Source organism: Hylobates moloch, unplaced genomic scaffold (assembly GCF_009828535.3).
Source record: "Hylobates moloch isolate HMO894 unplaced genomic scaffold, HMol_V3 SCAFFOLD_9, whole genome shotgun sequence".
Taxonomy (NCBI): Eukaryota; Metazoa; Chordata; class Mammalia; order Primates; family Hylobatidae; genus Hylobates; species Hylobates moloch.
Genome location: NW_026652284.1, coordinates 53,669,704 through 53,692,310, shown reverse-complemented (window position 1 = coordinate 53,692,310; position 22,607 = coordinate 53,669,704). Strand labels below are relative to the sequence as shown.

The 22,607-nt window shown below is 40.6% G+C and overlaps 1 protein-coding gene across 1 annotated transcript in view; it reads right to left on the bottom strand.

Annotated features, from left to right (window-relative positions):
* Nucleotides 1-5,083: 5,083 nt before the first annotated feature.
* Nucleotides 5,084-22,607, bottom strand: part of RDH10 (retinol dehydrogenase 10) — a 28,252-nt gene continuing 10,728 nt past the window's right edge. Inside the window, exons 3-6 of the mRNA XM_032759845.2 lie at nucleotides 9,072-9,170; nucleotides 7,205-7,350; nucleotides 5,467-5,598; nucleotides 5,084-5,362 (exon numbers count right to left, since the gene is read on the bottom strand). Of these exons, the coding sequence (XP_032615736.1) occupies nucleotides 5,239-5,362; nucleotides 5,467-5,598; nucleotides 7,205-7,350; nucleotides 9,072-9,170 (501 nt within the window). The 3' untranslated portion in view covers nucleotides 5,084-5,238. The remainder of the gene's footprint in view (nucleotides 5,363-5,466; nucleotides 5,599-7,204; nucleotides 7,351-9,071; nucleotides 9,171-22,607) is intronic.

Here is a 22,607-nt window from a genome sequence, read left to right as displayed (position 1 = left end):
TGCCTGCTGAGTGGCATTCAGGTGGACCACCCATGAGGTATGGACAAGGAGAGGGGCATTCTTCATGGCTGCTATGCACACACATTTCTCCCTGCAGCATGGTTTCAATCACCTTGACAGGAAAACCTCAAACTTAGAATCTGGGCTGAAGATGCTTTGTTTTTCTTGCTAATCAATTCTCTTATGTTTTGCTAGTGGTAAAAATGTTTCAACAGTCACAGCTCAAAAGCCTGTGAGGAGCTCCTGGAAGACATTAAGTTCTCTACACCAGCGGAGCAAGTTAAATGAGAAATAATTACTCAATGAGAAGGATTTTCTGGCCTGTGTGGCTGTGTGTTGTCAATGCTTTCCCCCAAATAATCGATGAGTTGTGAAATGTGTAAGTGCTTTGGTATAGCTATTGTAATGTAGGAACTGCAATCCCCAGAAAACGTCATAATAAACAGTAGCAAGACTGTGGTTCCACACTGCTCTGCTGTGACATTTCCTGGGAAAGCTCGGGGTCACTGCATGTCCACCTTGACCCAGGACCTGCCTGAGAGGTTCTTGGCCCACCGTGAGTTTAGTGCTTCAAGGACCAGATAGGAACCCGTCTTTTTGAGCACCCTGATGGAAGCTGGTCCTGTCTCCTCTTTTTGGCACATAAAAATAGTTCATTTGCACTAACATGTATCCATTTGGTGATACTCGAAGTGCATTTTGTTTTTCCCCAGGGTTCTGATGAAACATTGCCTGCGCATTTAAGCAAGTCATGCTTCTGAGGCCAAGCAAAGAAAATCGCCAAAGAACAACAGTTTCCAGGGTTCACTCAGGAATTTTCCTTTGGTCCTTTTAACAATGGATTCAGTTACTAGAAACCCGAGTGCACGGTCGAAGCCTCCATGTGCTATCTGTTAACACTGCCCTTCACCTTTTGGGCCTCTGCCCCAGGGCTGCCCACACAGACTCTTTTTCTTGGGCCAGACTGAAGTTTCTCAAGTGTGACTCAGCCTGGGGTCTAGGTCCAAGCAGAGGAGATAATTGTTTCTAGTCTGCTTTCTCCTTGGGAGGAGGAAGTTCCCTTCTTAACTTTACTCCATCACCTTTTACACCTTCTGCTGCTGTTCCCCCACATTCCCCAAGCTGGGTCCTTGGATCTTCACTCATTCTGTGCTTTCCCCCTCCCAGGTTTGTTCCCTTCACAGCCTCTATGTGGATGACTTCAGGATCCCAGCACCAACCTGTTTCCAGAGGACCAGAGTTAACATCCGCCTGTCTGCCAGCTATTGTCACCCGGCATCTCAAATGCAACATTTCTAAATCCGATTCACTGTTGGTGAATTCTGTTCTTCCCACTTAAAACCACTTGGCTCATCTCGAGTGATAAGCTATCTTCAGTCACCTGGGCTTGCAAGTTCAGCCTCCTGTGGTATCAGTTGCTCAGCCTGGGCTCCTCCCTCCATTCCCTGTCCCCCTCTCCTGCCGGCGCATTCTTACCACCTCCCCATGGACTACTGCAATAACTTCCTTCCTCACTGCTCCCTGCTTCTTGTGCCTTGAAATTCTTCACAGTGGCTTCATTGATCCTATTAACTCACAACTCTGCTCCTGTTACTTTCCTGCTAAAAAAAACTTTCTAGGGCTTCTATCTTCTGCATCAAATGAAGGGCCCATTCCCCAGCCTGGAATGAAGGCCATTCTCAAGATGGGATCTCCTTAGGGAACGCATGTCATTCTCTTCCCATGTTCTATGCTTCAGTCATAATGAGTATAATCTACCTTTTTTGATCTCTGGGCCTTTCCTGAGAATCTGTTCCCTGGAATCTGCAAACTCCCATTCCCAAATCCATCCATTGCATCACCAACCTTCCAGGCCACCTTTCCCTCCCTTACTGAGATGTCATCATACTCTGAGGCTTCATTTGTGACATGTGCACATAGATACTTATATGTGTACTTGTGAGTTACCTGCAGGCTCCTTGAGTCCCTGGGATGGGCGCTTCGGCAGATACCTGGTGTGCAAATGCTGACTATGTGCGCCCAGGGCCCACATCTCACCACTTCGGAACTATTACATCCTTGCTTTCCCTACTCTTCTGATTCAGGCACAGGCAATACATTTGGCATAGAAAGAACGACCCTGTTCCCCCAACCCCTACTGAGTTCATATTTTGTTGGAGGCAAAAGCAAATTTCCAAGATTCAGGTCAACATCCATTTAGAATTATTTCTGCCAGTTGGAAAAGAAAACATTTTCTTTTAACTTGAGAAAATTTGAAAGCTACAGCCTTCTAAGGAAACAGGATACCTAACACACACACACACACACACACACCCAGCCTGGCTTTACATAGCTCAATCCTGTCAGGCTAATCTAATCTTTTGTGACAGAGCAGCAGACCTGGTAGATCAAGGGGGAAAACAATAGTTGGAATTTATCTTTGCTGGCTTCAAAACTTTTGATTCCTGGGTCCCACTCAATATAATTATCATTAAATTGGTTGAAAGGTTAGAGAAAGGGAGAGTGCCAGTATGAGCTGGGGGTGGTGCTCACAGAGGTGGTGCTCCTTAGGGGATCAGCCTTGAGTCCAGTGGCCCTGAACGTTCACATGAATGGGCCAGATGACAAAAAAGAGAACATATTCAAAGTTAGCATTCATGTTAAGGGGTGGGGACAGGTGTAGATAAATAACCAGCCAGAAAAGCAAACTTGGCAATTACATAAGTGATCAACACAAACAGGCAGACTTGTCTAGAAGAGATTTCATGTTTAGGAACAATAACACACACAATCAGCAATGTAGCATTAATAAGAACGTGATATTGGGATGAAGAAATGCAACTTGTAGGAATTCCATAGTTCTAAACCTGCATTAACTGTATCCCTTTCCAAACTCCACAGCTAAAGATGGGAGGGAGAATTTGGACAACATTCAAGGAAGAGCCACAGAAGTGATTGAACTGGGCTGGGACATGGGAATGAAAGACTTCTACAAAAAACTTAAATGAATTAGGTTTATTGAACTTGGAGATGGACACCCTTATTAGGGCAATAACAAACAAAAATAGAAATAGGTTTAAGTTACAACACACAAGAATAAAATTAGATGTAAAGAAGACTTTCCTCAGTTTTAAGGTGGATAAATGGGTTGTTAAATTATAACAGATTTCTCTAGGAGGGTCTGGTGTTCTCCAGGTTCGCTGGGAGGCAGACCTGGATAACCTCTGAGTATATCTGTCAGCACCCGGCATTGTTGAGACTCCTTCAGAGTACTTCTTTAGGTCCATGATTGAAAATTAAGAGGCAGCCAGTACCTCCATTGTTATAAGGGCCACAAGGTTTGGTTATCTTTTATAAAGAGAAATGGAAACATGTAACAGAGCTCTTCCTCAAGTCCTGCATTGGGAACTGGTGTGTCCCTGCACACACCAGGGACTTTCCTATATGTAGACACAGTGCAGTTATGATCTGTGGTGCAGCCAAACTAAAACACAGGTCATGGCACTGTTTCCCCACTTTTGGTACAAACAAACCCTTAATCAAGTGTCTAATCTAGGGACAGTAACATTGGCTATTTGAGTGCAGGCACCCTAGGTTGTTAATGTCTGTTTCCCAACACTATTCCATTCCAGCATTTTTCTTTACCTAAAGTGGGATAATGATCCTAAAAAAGAACACAATAATTTTCCTTACAACACTGCTGATAACTAATAATCACACAATTGCATGTAAGTTAATTCTTTAAATTTAATCAGTCATTTATAAAACTCCCCAATTAGTAAAAGTTGGCTTAACAGCCTTAAACATTGGCCACTATTTAAACAAGACATTCTAAAAAAAGAAGCAATCACATAATAGTTCATAGTAATTTACAAGTGGATGGTATACATTTAGATACAGAGGTAGAAGTTCACTTTTACAATGTTTCACTAATACACATATACCAAATTCAAGGCACAAAATAGTTTGCTTTACAAAAAAATACTGTAAAAATGTCATTTGCTGTTCTACAATGTGAATAAACCTTTCAAAAGAATCTTTACACCCTTCCATACATATGCCATAGAATAAGATTTCTCCCTCTCACTATTCATAGTTGGCACAAAAATGGGGACTTTTCAATGTAGAAGCCCCAATTTTTTAAAACTGTTTCTTTGCAGAGCTGCTATGTATTCTAGATAAGAGTCCATCCAAAGAAATGAAACACAGCAACTTCCTGAGGAAAGGGCACTTTCTGTATGCAGCAAAATTCATAGGTAGAAAATGTATGATCTTTTAGGATAATTAGGTCTCCAGACACTTAATGAAGTATTTCAGAGATAAAATTAAAAATTCAAGGCTGGGCGCAGTGGCTCATGCCTGTAATCCCAGCACTCTGGGAGGCCGAGGCAGGTGGATCACGATGTCAAGAGATGGAGACCATCCTGACCAACATGGTGAAACCCCATCTCTACTAAAAATACAAAAATTAGCTGGGCGTGGTGGCGCATGCCTATAGTCCCAGCTACTTGGGAGGCTGAGGCAGGAGAATCACTTGAACCTGGGAGGCAGAGATTGTAGTGAGCTGAGATTGTGCTACTGCACTCCAGCCTGGTGACAGAGCGAGACTCCGTAAAAAAAAAAAAAAAAAAAAATCAGCTAATACTTTAGTCATCGTGACTTTAAGAAAGAGACTTGGTCACCTTTACTGTAACACTCAGACATCATTTACTTCAGTTGATGGAGATTTCAAAATTCCTTTTCAAAAGAGTTAAACATACAAACACCGTGAAAAAGCCACCTAGGCCTTGCAAAACGGAAACTTAGAAAACATGAGAAAATACAGCACTATCAGTCCTTGAAATTGCGAAGATGTCAACCGGCTAGAGTTTAATAACAAGAATGAGTAAACTCTATGGGAATTCTGAAAAATCACACACATGAAACATACAGTCTAGTTATCATTTCTAGACTTCCTGCTCATTAAAAAAAATAATAATGGTAACCTGAAGATGTCACACAGTGCTTCTCTACAGATTTGACTGGTTTTTGGGTTCTGCCTAAAAGGACCCTGTTGGCAACAACCTAAGTTCACTTGTACTGATCACATTTTCCAAGTACTCTAGTCGGTTAATTTACACTTTATTTTTTTTTAAAGTTGATTAAAAAAAGAAACAACGCAAGTTTAGAATCCATAAAATGTCAGCAATGCTGATGTGCATTGGACTGAAACATCTTGATCATCTTCTGATAGAAGTAATATTCCATACAAAAAGATTCTTAGATTCCATTTTTTGCTTCATTATTGTTTGTGGCTTGCTTCCTTTGAGCAATAAAGGGGTACATACACTTGTCTGCTCCTAGGAACCGATACATGCACACAACTGCTTCAAATGGTAGGATGCTGAAAAAGGGAAGTCACAGCTGTTAGCAAACTTGAAGTTTCAATTAAGACATCGGGCAGGCATGGAGAGAGACCCAGTCAGTGAGGGAACCCCTCCCAGTTACCTCTTCATGAAGGTCACGATGTACATGAGGCGGGGGGTGCAGATCATGGGCTGGTCAGTGAGGATGGCCTTCATGGCCTGCTTCACACAGTAATCAGGCTTCAGAGGTGGCAGAAAAGGCTCAATTTCTTTCCTGAAAGTTATTTATTCAAAAACAAAATGAAGAATTAACACAATAGAAAAGACTAGAAAACATATCAAAACATTAACAGTGATGTTATCTGAGTGATGGGATTTTGGGTACATTTTGTTTTCTATTTCATAGTGCTTTTCTGTATTTTCCAAATTTTCCTGCTATGAACACATTTTATTGGCACAGTCTGGAAAACAAGTTGGGAAAAAAAAGCAAAATTGGTCTGCTTCTCCATAAGATGAAAAAGTCATGTTTTAAAGATGTCTTAAAATGTATTTCAAATTATTTTCCTATGTTTTGCTTTCAACAGAAAGAGGAGAGGGTGTTTGGCATAGCAAACACTAATCTCAAGCAAGATGCCAAGCTTTTAGTATTAGTTGTAGTCAAAATGAGGGTGTAAGCTTTCAAAGTGAAAGGAAGGCCGAGTATCCACTTTCCAGGATGCCGGAAGAGGGAAAGCTAAGGTATATTCTCTAGGGGCCCCTGAAATGAAGGGCATATAGACATCCTACCTTCAGTCTGATTCACTGGGTTACATGTTGAAATGATGGTGTGCAATTTATTCCTTTCATTCTTCATTTTGCCACCATAGCTTTGGACCCCTGCACCTGCTGCTATGCTACACTGGAGGAAACAGAGCTCCGCAAGACCCTCAGCAACTGCTTCCCAAGTACATAAGAGGAAAACAAAACAAACCAAACCACCAACACACACACATGTTCACACAGACACACACACGTGTGGGATAAGAGGCAGAGCTAGAGTCCATTTTCCAGTTCAGACTTGGAGTCAGCCTGACTTTGGAGTGATTCACATCACTTTCCACCTATTTTGCTGCTTGTTCAATTCAGTACACGTTAAGAATGGCCCCCAACCAACAGGGAACTGGTTTGGTTATCTTCCTTTGCCTTTCAAATTCACCCAAGCAAAAATTTCAAAGTAAACATGTCTTCACAAGCATCCTCTTAATGATTCACGGTTTTGTTTATTCTGCTGAGCTCAAGTCAGATGTAACTTGACATTTATATTCCCACATACCTCCTTTCTATGTGTGTGGGTATTTTATTTCATTTTTCAGTATATCTAAATGGTTCTTCTCATTCTGCCAGAGTGAATCTAGTTACATACGCTTGCTGCAAAAAGGAAGTTTCCAAATCTGGAGTGTAATATTCAATGGTCTTTTCAGAAGAAAGGCACGTTACTCTCTGTGACAGTAACATTGCTTCATATCCAGACCCAAGTCACATGAAGGAATTTTCTTCTGGAATCCTTATTTACCAATACCAATTTTAAAGAAACAAAATAACTCCAAAAGATGAGCTTCTAAGGAAAGGGCTGGATACTTATGTTTTCTCTTTACAGAGAAGCCATTTCCTATCTAATGATTCTGGATTAATTTCTGCAAATTAGTATCAGCGTGTAGCACCAGTCTCTCCTTTGCAAATCTTATACACCAATTTTACAAACTTTACAAATCTTGACCAATAAAAGCCACAGATTAGTTGTCAAATGATAGTTAAAATACAAGGTTATGTTTGAAAGTCCAATTCCACATATTCTCCCAATATTATTCTTTTTATCAGTAATAATATAGGTTCTCACTGACCTGATTCGGCAGCCTCTGAACATGCCAGTGTCTACAAGATAAGGGCAAACCAAGGTTGTTTTAATTCCATCCTTTTCAGCAGCCTTTAGTTCATGGCTCAGGGATTCATGAAAACCCACAACTCCAAATTTACTGGCACAGTAATCCTGAGTTAAAGAAGGGAGAAAGCAGAAATACTAAGCATATGCCCCTATCCCCAACCAAACTGAAGCTTCCCTGGTCCTATTACTATGGTTAGATGTCTAATACATAAGGTTACTACACATAAGGTGACTACACAAAGAAAAGGAAATCATTTTAAAAGACAGATACCTGGCTTGGCGCAGTGGCTCACACCTGTAATCCCAGCACTTTGGGAGGCCGAGGTGGCTGGATCACTTAAGGTCAGGAGTTTGAGACCAGCCTGGCCAAAATGGTGAAACCCCGCCTCTACTAAAAATACAAAAATTAGCTGGGCACGGTGGGCCCGTGCCTGTAGTCCCAGCTACTCAGGAGGGTGAGGCAGGAGAATTGCTTGAACCTGGGAGGTAGAGGTTGCAGTGAGCCGAGATCACACCACTGCACTCCAGCCTGGGTGATAGAGTGAGACTCCGTCTCAAAAAAAAAAAACAAAAAAAACAAAAAAAACAAAAGACAGATACCTGATGTGGTTCAGTGCAGAAATAGTATTTTCAAAGCAACAGCAGAAACAGATGAATACATTTTGTCACATCAACTAAGTATCATATTACTTTGGGAAAGTTACCATAAAGGATTCTATGAAAGCTAACAAGCTGAAGTTAAAATGGAGAGAGGTTCACTTTGAAGTGTCTGGAAAATTTACAAACGGTCTCTTGTTCAGTAAAGGAGAAAGAAAAACCAGTTTGTTTAAATTAATGCAAGAAGAATAAAGGCAAATCTAGCTTAGGCTATAAATTGTTATGATTTGACTTTCTTTGTACGGTGAAGTTAAAATGAAAATGATAACCACGCCTTGTAATCTTAAACTAGAACTTAACCTAAAGGCACAGAATATAGAAAAAAAGTTATTGTCCATGGCCCAACTTCAGAAATGGAATCCCTTGATATAGGTGCTATTTAAATAATGTGTCCTTTTGCATATTTGCATGGAGTGATGTTTTCAGTTTTACAGGCATGCAGAGGACAAACAGGATAGAACAATATACATACTCATACTTTATAATCTGAGTATCGTGAAGAAGAGGGTTTGATGAAATCCAGTTCTACAATTCTACAAACTTACAATGCAGGATACCTGACCACCTCATTGATGGGCTAATTAATACAAGATAGCTCAGTTTTGGCAAGGTGACCACAACTGAATGTGAACCTCTGGCCTCATTCTTCTGTTCCCTGCAGGCTTCCATGGTTCCATTCTTGGCCCTGTGCCTCCTGCCATCGTCAAGTGAAGCTGCTAATGAAAATGGGCACACTGAGGGCTGGCCCATCTACTTTTCTTGTCGCTGCTGCTTTGTCAAACTAGTGTAAGAGATTTTATGGCAGAAGAGGCAGAAGTCCATTCCCTTTGTTTTGTTTTAGAGACAGGGTCTTGCTCTGTCTCCCAGGCTGAAGTGCAGTGGTGCCATCATAGCTCACTGCGGTCTTGAACACCTGGGCTCAAGCGATTCTCCCACCTCAGCCTCCCAAGTAGCTAGGACTACAGGTGTGCGCCACCACACCTGACTTAGAATTCCATTCCAGTGGCTGGCCCTGGGTTCCTGTGGACATCCTACATGCAGCACACATGCAGAGTGCCTTCATGCAGCTTTCATGAATGGAGGGACAGCAGGTGCTCTCCTGGAGGTTCTGATGTACTTGTCACAGGATAAACAGATTGAACGAAAGAAATGCTACATATCTGACAAACCTCAACTCCGGCAGTACTGAACAATCCCAAGGAACTTGCAACTGTCACAATATGACCATGATTAATCTCCAGCATCGTAGGAAGAAAAGCCTTAGTGGTCTGAAACAAAGTAAGATTCAAGTTTTAGAACTGATGTCATGAATTTCATCTAAAACCCAATCCAGGATCACAAAACAAATTTTTATTCACATGATGTTACGTTTCCCAATTCTTTTAAAAATATTTTATATTTATCAAAAAGATCTTTTAAGTGTCTGGCTAACTTGGCACTGTATCATCGGCATGGCAGGCCTATTATAAGTTGTGACCAACAAGACTGTAACTTAAGAGCTTTTGGGGACAGTGTCTAGAGATAAAAAGAGAGCCATTGGCAGAAGATTCTTAATCATCTTTCAAGCGACAGTTATCTGCTAATTTAAAGTACTCCCAAGCCAGGGATTTGTTTCTGCTCATGACACTTCAATGCAGCTATCTCATGGTTTGGGAGGGACCACAGCCTACTACAAACATTGCCTTGTATTAATGTGTGCCTTATGGCCATGTCTACACAGTAATAGACCCATCAATGAAGAGACACTCCAGCAGCGTGCTCTGGGATCCCAAGGCTTATTACCAAAATGTACTAGCAGGAGACAAAGTATTTTAGGATGTAAAAAACAGGGTAAATTATAGAACTATTTTTGTGAAAAACGTATCATAATGCCAACTGTGCACTGACAAGAACGTGCATCATTCTGAACAGTCACATTCCAACACGGGTTTCACTGCAGGGACTCTGCCACAGATGCAGGTGACTGGCTACACAGTGAGGCAGAGAGTGTGGCACAAGTTCCAGGGTGGGGGACCCAGAGACCCTGGAACTTGTGCCAGAGGTGGCACAAAATCAGAGGTGGCGCTGATTTCTTACTCACTAAACTCTTTTCTCTCTAGCTCGCTTGCCTTCAAAATGCAAGGCTGTATCAAAAAAAAAAAAATTACTTCAAATTGCTTACGATGATCTATTAACTACTCTACCAGGCTCCCAACAGTTTTATAACCTGCTTCTTAAAAGAAAGCAGTGAAGAGCAATCTGTCTACTGCTGAGTTATCTCCTACTGCCAGCACAGCTTCCCATGATTTATGAAGTTAAAAAAACCCACACAACCAAACACTACAGAGCAGACTTAAGGAAGAGCTGCAGTCCCTTCTCAGATGATTTGCCGGCTAAGGTATCACTGAGTTTTTGCATGAATACCTAATATGGGTTTGTGGTTTTTTTTTTTTTTTTTTTTTTTTTTTTTTTGGGTGGGGAACAGGGTTTTGTGTGTGTTGCCCAGGTTGGAGTGCAATGGCATAATCATAGCTTACTGCAGCCTCGAACTCCTGGGCTCAAGCGATCCTTCTGCCTCAGCCTCCCGAGTAGCTGGGACTAGAGGTGCACGTCACCATGCCCAGCTAGTTTTTAATTTTTTGTAGAGAACGGGTCTCACTATGTTGCCTAGGCCAGTCTTGAACTCCTGGGCTCAAGTGATCCTCCCATCTCGGCCTCCTAAAGTGCTGGGATTACAGGCGTGAGCCACTGCCCTTGGCCCTATCTAATTTGTTATAATTTTTGTGTGTAAAGATTGAAAACAGCAATTCCATTAATTCTGATGTTTTTCTGTGCTCCCATCAATTATTCATACAGGTGCCACATGAATTTTTGTGAAGTATCCCAAGGTCTTCCCCAGTCCTCATGTAGTACCCCACCCCCAACTCACATCCTGTTTGAGTTTCCTCATCAGTACCCATGAAATGCTTATTCTCACCTGTGTCATTTGACCCATGAACTCTTCTGATAATCTATCCCAGATCCTTCCTATGTAAATCAAAGTGTAATATTCATCACGTATTTATATAGTCTCTCGTACTTTTCAAAGTGCTTTATGTCACTGGAGCCCCCTAATAATTCTTTATTGAAGGTAGTTAGGGTGTTAAACCTTTATCTAATATTATTCTAGAACAGCCTGACTTTGCCTATATTTCTCTAAGATGTATAGTCAGTACCATTCACCTTAATGCGATTATGTGTTGTATAGTGTTTTGATTTTGATTATCTTATACTTATTTGTCTGACTGTCCCAGACCAAGCTGGAAGACCCAGATCAATCTTCCAAATATTAAGGGAGAATTACTTTGCTACACTGAGACAGGCACCGTGGAGGAGAGCTAGTGATACGGTTTGGATCTGTGCTCCCACCCAAATCTCATGTCAACTATAATCCTCAATGTCAGAGGTATGGCCTGGTGGGAGGTGACTGGATCATGGGAGTGATCTTTCATGTATGGTTCAGCACCATCTCCTGGTGCTGCTCTAGTGATGAGTGAGTTCCTGCGAGATCGGGTTGTTTAAATGTGTGCAGCCCCCATCCCCACCCACCCCCTCGCTTCCTCCTGCTTCTGCTATGTTTATTGCTGCACCCCCTTTGCCTTCTACCGTGATTGAAAGCTCCCTGAGTCTTCCCCAGAAAGGGAGCAGAAGCCTCTATGCTTCCTGTATAGCCTGCAGAACCGTGAGCCAATTAGACTTCTTTTCTTTGTAAATTACCCAGTCTCACGTATTTCTGTATGGCAGTATGAGAACAGACTAATACAGCAAGTGAACACACTTCTCATTACTGCACCGCCCAAGTACACTGCTGAGGAAGAGAGACACATGTTTCAGCTTGATTGTATTTCTTTGTAGTAGTAAAAACAGAAAGAGTAATTATGACAGTAATTATTATTTTGATCTGTTACCAGAAAAAGTCAAAAACTGGTACTTCAGGTTATTATGGGTTCAACTTTAGACTCTATAATTTATACACGGGCATTATATCACAGAATTGAAATAAAGTAACATCGCAATGGAGTTTATATATTCCAATCTAAACTAGAAAACAGCTGGGCACAGTGGCTCACACTTATAATCCCCAAGCTTTGGGGGAGGTTAAGGCGGGAGGATCACTTGAGCCCAGGAGTTCAAGACCACCCTAGGAAACATTGTGAAACCCTGCCTCTACAAAAAATACAAAAAATTAGCCGGGCATGGTGATGTGTGCCTGTAGTCTCAGCTACTTGGGAGGCTGGGGTAGACAGATCGCTTGAGTCCAGGAGGTCGAGGCTACAGTGAGCCGTGATTGTGTTACTGCCCCCCAGCCTAGGCGACAGAGCGAGACCCTGCCTCAAACAACTAGAAAACATATCCTTAAGTAATCAAGCCTATATGTCTTTTAAAAGTATCTAGTTATGATTAATTGTTCCCAGATTAGCCAAAAAGTATAAAACATATTATTGATATTAACCAGAGATCATTTTTAAGTTTTGAAAATTTGCCTAGTCTTGGAAGACAGCAATAAACTTAACATAAAGGGTCTTAGTTATCCTTCTGTTTAAAAGTTGAAGTATAAGGACTCAATATTAAATCCTAAGAAATTACATCCAATATCAAATTCCTATCAGAACCTGCTATTTGGTTACCTGACAAATCTGAATCACTCAACTCACATGTCCACTCTAACTCCAGCCAGCGGCTGGCTCTGACTAGAAACTCTGACACCATAGCAGATTGGCTCTAATGACTTCCCTGTATTCACGTGCTCTGGTCTTGCCTGCAGGTGTTAAATGACTAATCCAGATCCCCAGCACCACATCAAGGTAGGTGACAGAAGATTAACAAGTTCCTAACTGTTCTTTAAGTGTAATTTGTTGCAAGGTTCTGAAATTGATTAATGTCCCCTCCCCTTCTTGCCCCGAAATGAATCTGGTGGTATTAAGTTATATAAAATAGTTCCAGTTTGTCCATAAAGAGGGTAGTATGGCTGCATATTCTAAAAAATGTGAGGTGGGGACACACTTCCCTCTGTGGGACCCTCCCCCCCACCCCCAAATTATCTGAAGAGGAGTTAAGCTACTGGTTTAAAGGAAAAGGAAGCAAAAAAGGGCGGGGTGGGGGGGAGAGAGAGAGAGAGAGAGAGAAGGCTGGTGGAGAGAGGAGGGCAGAGAGACAGAGAAACCAAACAATCCAGATATGGCTATGTGAAAAAAATCTTTTCCAACTATGGGCTATACACATTTGGAGAAATACATTCCAATTTTAAAGAGTAAAGTATGACACATGTTGGCTGGTTGTAATATGAAGCTTTCTTTTGAGAGGGAGATTGTTTTGTTCTGTAAAGCACAGGTGGGTCAATGTTCAGTTTAAAATATGTGATTTCTTTGCCTAATCAAGGACAAATCTGGCCTTCTGTATAAATTAAATCCAATGTATCTTTGCATTTTCTACATTTTTAAGACAAAGATCCATATTTTTTTATTTGAAAGGCTCATTAATTACAGACAACACTGCAATTACTATAACAACCACTCACAGCGTCAACAACCACCAAAGAGCTGCGCGGAGGGAACTGAGAGGTGAAGAAAGCTATCCAGGGCCGCTAATCAGGCTGAGATCCCAGACGGCTTGTTTCTAAAGCTGGTGTCAAACATTTACTGAGCTCTGCTCTGTGTCGGGCAAAGGCAGGCCTGGGGTAGGAGCACCCACATCAGGACCACTCGGGTTTCTTTTAAGCCTGTGCTCAGGTTCCCGCTGGAGCCCAGTACACGTGACTGAGCACGAAGGCTGTTAATCATTTCCTTTGCTGCCTGAATAGAGGCGAGCAATTACTCCAAACTCCTGCCTTATGTCTGGGGCGCATTATTAAATAAACTTTGATCAACATGAATTCTATTCCATACTTTGCAAGAAAAATGCTATAGTTGGGTGACTAGAAAGCATCACATTTTCAGGAATTTTCCCAAGTAACCTGACTAGTTTTCTTTTCTAATTACTCTTGCCCTCAACAGTCTGGTAGATGACATTTGAGATAGCACAGCATATTCTGTCCTTGACACTGCTTGACAGCACAAAGAAATCTGGCACTTTGCAATGAATTATTAATGTGCACAAATATTGTAGCATGTATGAGGTAGAGACCAGCAAAAGGTGAAGTGCTAGTTGCCATGACACCAGTCAGTTCAAGCTAAGGTTCATAATCTTTAACTTTGTCTCAAAGAGTCGTCAGAAGAACATAAAGGGCAAATCTGAAACACACAGCCAAACGGCTTCGGTATAGATTAATGCCTGTGAGGCATGGGTGGATCTGAGAGGGCAGCACAGATAATTTGTTGACCAATAGGACTGCTGTGTTACATCAAGTATAATGGCGGATAGATCAGGAGTTATCATCTAATAAAGGGGTCTCTAAATGCAGTACATGTGATCAGTCTCCAGAGTGAGCTCGTGGCCATGCTGGTTGGCAAGGTTTGCTAGATGCTAAATATAAGTCAGAGAATTGCACTCTATTGCAGTGTCCTCTTGACTGTCCAAAAAACAGAAGAGGACATCAAGTTCTTCGGCAGGAAAATATGGTTGATTCTTGACTTAGGGGATCTCAAAGTCAATAACCAATATATGAACCAGGAAGTTTACAGAATTTAGAGTTGGAAGGGGCCTAGGGATTTTCTTATTTGCAAAAGAGAAAACTTTAATAACTGACTTTGGCTATTAAATGTAGAGCTAGAACTTTGATTACCATGATTAATTTGATCACAAGATTCCAATACCATAATCTGCTACCAGCTGACCAGGTTGCTGTGTGATTAAAAAAAAAAAAAAGGGAAGGACATTCAAATGGACACTGACATTCCTATGAAACATGCTTAACAAGTCTAATATCTCCTTAGCTCCTCAGGGTTCCTCTTCAAAGCACTGGGCACTTTGAAAGATAACTGTAAAGGTCACATTTGTAATATAAGCAAGAACTTCTTAAACAGACGTGTAAGTAACTGCACATAGACATGACATGTCATAGCTCGAGAAATCTTTTAAAGTAAAGTTTACGCCAAATTAACTTCCAACAGCTCCGACTCTCCAGACCATTCTTGGTACTCTTAATGACAGACTGTGCAGCCCAAAGCCTGCAGCTGCAGTGTCAGGACAAATTAGCCTAAAGTGGAACAAAAGTCAATGTGAAGAAATGTGGTATCTGGCAAGGTCTGACTTTTGAAATTCTGAGATTGATGACATTTTAAAGGTGTAGGTACAACAGAATGTGTTTTCCATATTTGTAAGCAATTCTAGGTTCCTGGGCACTAAGAGAAGAGCAAAGTTAATTTCTCACCGTAGGAGAAGGCCTCATTATTTTTGTGGACATACCCGACTGTCCTGTGATCAAGAAAAGGCATCTTTTAAAAGAATCATTTTGAAATGTTTATCCCTTATTTGAAATCCAAGAAAGAGAGTAGACATTCATTTCCAAAGAGGACCATAAACCATATAATGCTGGGAGAAAGGTCAACACCACCAGCACAATACAGTTTTCTCACGTATGCTTAAGGATTTTCAGAATCTCCAAATAATAGCATGATGTAAACTTTGAATAAGAAAGAACACCATCAAGACTCCAGTGAACAAAGAACATCTGACCGGAAATGCTTACGGCACCCTTCACATGGTTGGGCAACTTTCCTCTACTGTTCCACCCCTTCTGCCTGTGCAGCTGCCAGAGTTAACTTATCTTTATCAGAATCACAAAGGAACACTCTCCTGCTTATTTACAAGGCTAAAATGACATCTGGTGGCGCTCTTCTCTGAGAACTCAGTCACTGTTCCTGGAAAATGATTCAAAAGCACAAACTTTTGCAGGGCAACTGTAGGAGTATTCTTGTGCATGTGTGTTAAGTACTAACTGCTGATGTTGCTCAAATGTTCCACTAGTCCCTGTGGCCTCATGATGTTTTATTCATTGTTCTGTGATCAATTCAAAAAAGCTATCTTTTAAAAGAATCATTTTGAAGTGTTTATCTTTTATTTGAACATCCAAGAAAGAGTAGACATTCACTTCCAAAGGGGACCATACATCCTATAACGCCTGAAGGTGCTTAAAATATAGTGAACTGTGTTAAAATTAATACGATACATCATTAGTGTGTTCAAAAATGTAAAATGGTGACATACTATCAGCTCACCTGGGTAAGGAAAATATGGCTAAAGTACCTCTAAAGTTTATCTACTTATTAAGTATACTACCAAACTTCAGACATTTTACTTTGACCATATTATTTGAAAAAAACAATCTTCATTACAAAATTATATATTTAATTAGGAAGTAAAACCTAAATCTGTATTTACTAGCAATACCAACTTTAAATATTCTAGTTGCAGCTGACAACAGAAATTCTAACATGCAAATGTTGTTGCGTAATAGCCTCTTTTTCCTAGTTGGGTATGTTTGTAGAGACCGAAAGGTCCCCTGACCAATTGTGCAATAGAGCCCCAAGATGCTTAAGCCTGGAACTACTCTCTCAGACTTAACAAAATGTTCATCTTAATTTCTATCATATTGAGACAAAACATTCACTCTTCAGATAATAGAGGAGAGACTAAAGAACATGTCATAATAGTCAAATTTGTGCCAATGTTAAATCTATCCCTTTAAAAACATGTATTATTGTGAGGCCACAAGGATTAGTGTAACATTTGAACAGCATCAGCAGTTAGTACTTAACACACATGCACAAGAATACTCCTACAGTTGCCCTGCAACCAAGAAGCTAATAAAAGAGCCAGGCTTTTCAAATGAACACCTCGATGATGACACCATTAGTTATTCAGCAAAAATAAATGCTTCATTAACTTGTCTTCCCACTGTTAAAGGATAGGATGAATTTACCTCAAGGCAGCAACTCAGATATTAACATTCCCTTACATTTTAGGGCTCACTATGCAGAAATACAAGAAATAAGGTGACTTAAAACTCAATTTGTCTGTAAAATACACTGGCCTTTGGAATCCAGAAACCCACTTGGTCCTGACTGCCAATTACTTGACCTTCCTTTTGTTACTTGACCTCTCTGGATCTTCACTGAACTCATTTGTGAGACAAAAGAGATCTCCAAAGTTTTTTCATCTCAAATATGTTACGATTTATATTCAACAATTATTTTTCCAATTCCTACCACACACCCCAAATACTGAGGTCGCACTGAGGTATTATTTGCCTAAGACTCTCGTAAATGACTCAGTAAGGGATCAACTCCATTAGTGCAGTGGCCAGCATTGAGTGATCGGCAAAAATATCTCATTGAGTATTTCTATGATGTCACGGCTGTGCCTTTTAACATAATATAACTTGAATGTATGCCTATTTAAAAAATTACAAATTATTTGTTTGAAACAATCATCCTTTTTCTTTGTTTTACTTGAGTCCATGGAGGCTCAATGTGTTAAACAATGAATGCTGAACAGTGTTTCTGAAATGCTGTCTTCCCTGATCTTTCCCCTGCCGGGCCCTTGATGATCAAATGAGTGTTCAATGATCTCCTTCAGCCTCAGGCCCCTCCCCCTATTTAATAACTCTTTATGGAATAATGAAAATAACCCACAAAATTGCAGCCAAATAGCTTGCCAAACAACAGGCTGTCATTAATCTCTTTCCTTTGCCCCAAACTCAAGTTGCATCTCAGAAATTCTAATAAAGACAGATCTTCCAAAGGGCAGAGGCTTCGGTTCTGCTCTAGTGACCAGTAACTACTTCCATGACGCATAAACACATGCATGTGAGCTTAGCCACTGCTCAGGCCATCTGCAGTGGCAAACTTCTTAGCCCCTGTTCCAAAAGCACAGCTCTCAATGTCCCCATCATCAACAACCCCTGTAATTCCTAAGTGTAAATAGTTCAAATTCTTCCCTGCTTTCTAGTTTGCTTACTGTGAAATCTTTGAAAAGTTAAAATCTTTACCTAAATGAAGGGTAAATATATTCAAGAGATTACACCTGAAAACTTATTGTTTTTAAACATGCACTGTTAGAACTTAGAATTCACTCAACATATATGAGGGTATATGAGGTACCTACATTGGGATAGGCATTGTTAAAAAACAAAAATAAATATTTGTGAACCTCTTAAAGGATTTTGAAGATTGCAGATGGCAACTTTCCTATAAATCAGTGGTTTGCTACATTAGAATCACCTGGGGAGCTTTTCCTCCTTGTGTTCAGGACACATCTCAGACCAATTATACCAGAATCTCCAATGGGAGAATCAGGCATTGGGAGGCAACGTCCCTCAGGTGGTTCCCATTTGTAGCTGAGTTTGGGAACCAGTGCTCTAGAACAGCGTTTCTCAATCTCAGCACCATTACATTTGGGGCTGGGTAATTTTAAGCCATAGGATTGCCCTATGCTTAAAATTTAAGCAGCATCCCTGACCTCTCTCCACTAGATGCCAGCAGCAGCTCCACCAGTCTGACAAGAAAAATGTCTCCAGATGTTACCAACGTCCCCTGGGGGCAAAATCACCCACATGAGAACTACTCATTAGAAAGAACATGTACATTAGGAAAGGAAGTCCCATATACTCCAGTGATGATTTTCCCTTTTCATTCTCATATTGTAATGACATTTTCCAGGTTTGGAATATATTTGGGGCTGGAAATTGATAAAAAAAAAAAAAAAAAAAAGCCAACAAACTTAAATATGGACTCAAAACTTCATCACTTTTAGTTTCTATACTTCAAACCACCACTCCACCATGAAATTAAGAAGTACCTTGAAGGACAATAATACTGATCCAATAAGTCTGATATATTCTAGCTACCTCACAGAGGAACAATATTGAAATGTAATAGAAGATCACACCAATCACTTACCAATCACAACTCTGGTTAAATCACTGAAAATATTATTACTGAATTATGAGAACTGAAAAAAGAAAACTTCCTTTTAAGGACAACAAACATAAGTGAGACACCATTCCTTCCATTATCCAGCAATGCCACACAGTTCTTCACTGGCTGGCCCTGACTTTCTGCTGCGGTGCTTAGGGCTGCGAAAACTCCACCCTGGGCAGAGCAACCATTCAGACACTGGACCTGAATCAAAATTTAAAAAATAAACCTAGATCAGAGTGGGCCCCAGAGTGTGCGGTCTGACATCTTCCTAGGTACAAGATTCCTAAAGGGCTGGTTAGCTCAGGAAAAAAAAAGTGTGTGTATGTGGGTAAGGGGGAGATGGAATATTGAAAAAGTGGGAAGAGTAGTTCCTCTTCAAACTTTGACGCACATGCACGTAGGAATCACCTGGGCTCTGAATCAAATGCAGACTCGGATTCAGTAGTTGGTGGTGCTGCTGTGGCTGCTCAGGACCACAAGCCGAGAAAAAGGTTCTAGAGTGAGCCTGAGCAATCTGTCTACTCCCAACCTCACGTGACTTCAGATCAACTCTCCTAAGAGTTCAGCGAAACAGGCAATATAATTGATCCTCTTTCTGTTCCCAGTTCCTCCTACCCCTAGCATTTATCAGGTAAAGCCTGGTTCAAATCAATGCCAAGAGCCCCTAGTGCAAGAGCCCCTAGTATGAATGACCATGGGACTTTGTGGACTGACTCTGTGTCTATTTGCCTTGGATCCATTTTTAGCACTAGGGAGCCACCCAATCCCATTAGAACAAAGTTCGTAAAGAAGAAACCTAAATGACTTCAAATCCTTCCCCCCACATCCACGGAGGCTTTGAAGGCTTAGCTTTCAAGACAGGGACCGTAGACTCCAACAGTGTTGGCACTTACCTCATTGGCTTTCCAACTTTACCTTGGACAAGTGACCCACAGAGGCTTTTATACTCTGGTAAGCCTGTGAGAAAACCTCATTTAGGGAATAATTACCCCTTTATAGATCACATGCTTGGACTATAAGTTTGGACACTACCAGTGGCCCAAAGTGCACAATTTTGAAAATCCATGAATAACATTTCAAAGGCAAAGCTTATGAAGCTATCTGGAATTCTGATCCCATAAGAATATTATATAACAGAATAAAGGTTTTACATTTTGTTAGGAGATAAGCTAACAAAATGAACTAAACTAAAACCACACTTAACTGATATTTTGGTACCAATTATTCATAGAACTTTGTTCAGCCAGTCCTTGTAGAACAGCCCTTTCCATTCGTGACTTTTTTTGTGTCTAATTTGTCAATGCTGATATGCAAACTAGGAAGAGAAAGAAGGAAGCTGGGTGACCAAGGATGCACTACACTATTCTCAAGGAAATAATAACTCTCTCCAATACAAGCTATGGAAAAGTACAGAAAAGGCCCAGAAACACACAAGTTGGGCTTTGGTAATAAAATTCTAGTATAGTATTGGTTCTTCAGGCTTGAATGTTACATGCTTGTCTAATCTACAGGGCAAGCTTCCTGGGGATATTAAGCTAGGGTTAATCAGTTATTGCTAAACTAACCATGCTAATAAAAAGTCAACATTTGAAGATTAATTCTTACATTATACCACAGGGCAAAACTCCTAAGTGACTCATAGGAAAATCTACCTACTGTACCAGGAGCTTTGAACTTGTAGCCCACAGCTAAGTATTTGTACAGGCTCTAACCTGGAAGCCTAGGCTGAGGGTTTGGGTCCTAGTTTCTTCCTTCCCTGGCAGTGACCTTAGGGAAGTCCCTTCACCTCTCTGGGTTTGTTTCCTCATCCATAAACATGAGGATAGCGGCTCTACTTAATTCAGAGTTGCTGTGAGGCTCAAATGAGAGAAGTGTTTATGAAAAGGCTTTGTAAATTTAAGTGCTATATAAAAATTCAGTAAATGTACACAAGGCTCATTAAGCATGTATTTATAGACTATTTTTGTTATAAGTGCTATCTATTTTTAGTTAGGTTGTTTCCTCAAGTTCCTGCAAGTCCTGGTTCTTACTATGTATGGCTCCCAGTCCTCCCTGCCCTCCACGCAGACCATACTTCCGTTTAAAACACAGTATCTGACCTAAGAAGTCGCAAAAACATTGCTAAGCAGTTGCTTCAGCTGCCTAGTCCCTTTCATCTCGAGTCCTAGATGACGCTGGAAAACAACGAAACTTTCCAACACCACCTCTTTTCTAATCCTTCTTATATCAGTCCCGTTTTACTATAGGTAAAAAACGACTGTTGTAAGTAAAAACTGCAACACTTGAAGAGTCCAGCAAACATAATAAAAATACAATACGAAATCATTTAAAAGTAATTAATTACACCTTATGCTTCTCTTTCCCAAGAGACTGTAGGACTAGCCCATGTAAAAAACCCTTAAGAAATCAGTAGGGGGCAGTATGTTAATTACAACTTACAGGTGGGAGAATTCAGGCTTTGAATTTTAAGTTTCACTTGTCCTCAAAATACCCATGTGTTTTCATAAGTAACACTTACGTTATTTTGAGCCCTATTGTTTAGGATAACACTAAGAAGCTGCACCATGTTAATATTCAAAAATTCCAGTACTAAACTATTTGAAGGAAAGGCAAGAAATTCACATTTTATGCAAGCAGCATATAAGAAACACTTGTGGTTTTTTCCAAACCAAAAAATACAATGCTAACACCACTGCCACTTTCACACATCTTTGTGTGATCTTTGAAAGTTTCATAGACCAAGTAATGTTTTGTTTCCAAATGTGAATTCATCGTAAGTGGCTTGTCATTGTAAGGGGCTAATTTGACAGCACTCAAGGTTGCGGCAGTAATTGCCCTTACTTGTTAAATATTCTAGCAGCATTTGCTGCAGTGTTGAAAGTTTTATGAAGATTATAAGAGGATATTCATTTTTTCCCCCTGTGGCTCACTTCATTTTAGTTTCAGAGCATTTAGGAAAATGGTCCCTGACAGGTGTGAACCTGAGTTTTAAGAGAATTGACAAATAAAGTAAAAAAGAAGAAAAAAAAATTCAAGAATGAAATACACTGGGGAAGCTCTTCAAGTAAAAAATGTTAGCATTCCTTCAGACCACATGAAAAGGTGTGCGTCCGCTCGCATCCACTCCAGTGTGGGGATGGCATAGGCCTGCATAAACCCAGGGATGCAGGTGACTGAAACCGGCCAGCCAGGTATGTCAAGGCAAATGTGACCGAATCCCAAGGCCATGCTCTGTCAGCCTAGGCTCTGAACAATGGTATCTTAACAGAATGATAATTCACAATACAGGGAACCTTCTGGAGGCTACCTATTATGGGGACCAGCTGTATGCTTTAGAAAGAATCAGAAACCCCCATCTTCTGAGTTATTTTCCAATTATGTCTATATGGGGTCTCAGCCTAAAGGAGCTTCTAGGTGAGTTGATAGAATCTAGAAGCGTTAGTTCTTTGAATAGCTAACTACTATACCAACTTCTGATAAGAAAGGTTAACACATTTTAATCTGATCTCTGGAGTTACAGGCTCAAAACATTGAACTTAACCCATTCAGCTGAGGCAGGAAATAGTTCTCTGTTTCTTAAGGACTATTAAATTTTGTCATACTCCAAACATTAGTTACAAAAGACCCTTTCTCTCAGGAAAATACTGGTTCTATGTGCAGGAAATAAGATACAAATCCACCCTGCCAGTACACCCCCTAGTGGAACTTCAGCATAGTACAGTTTGGGGGTCCAAAAACATCCCAGGTATTTAGGACTTTCCCAGGTCCAGTGGCTCTAACTGCGCCATAATCATGTCTTCTACTTATGACTGAGCATAGGAAAACAAG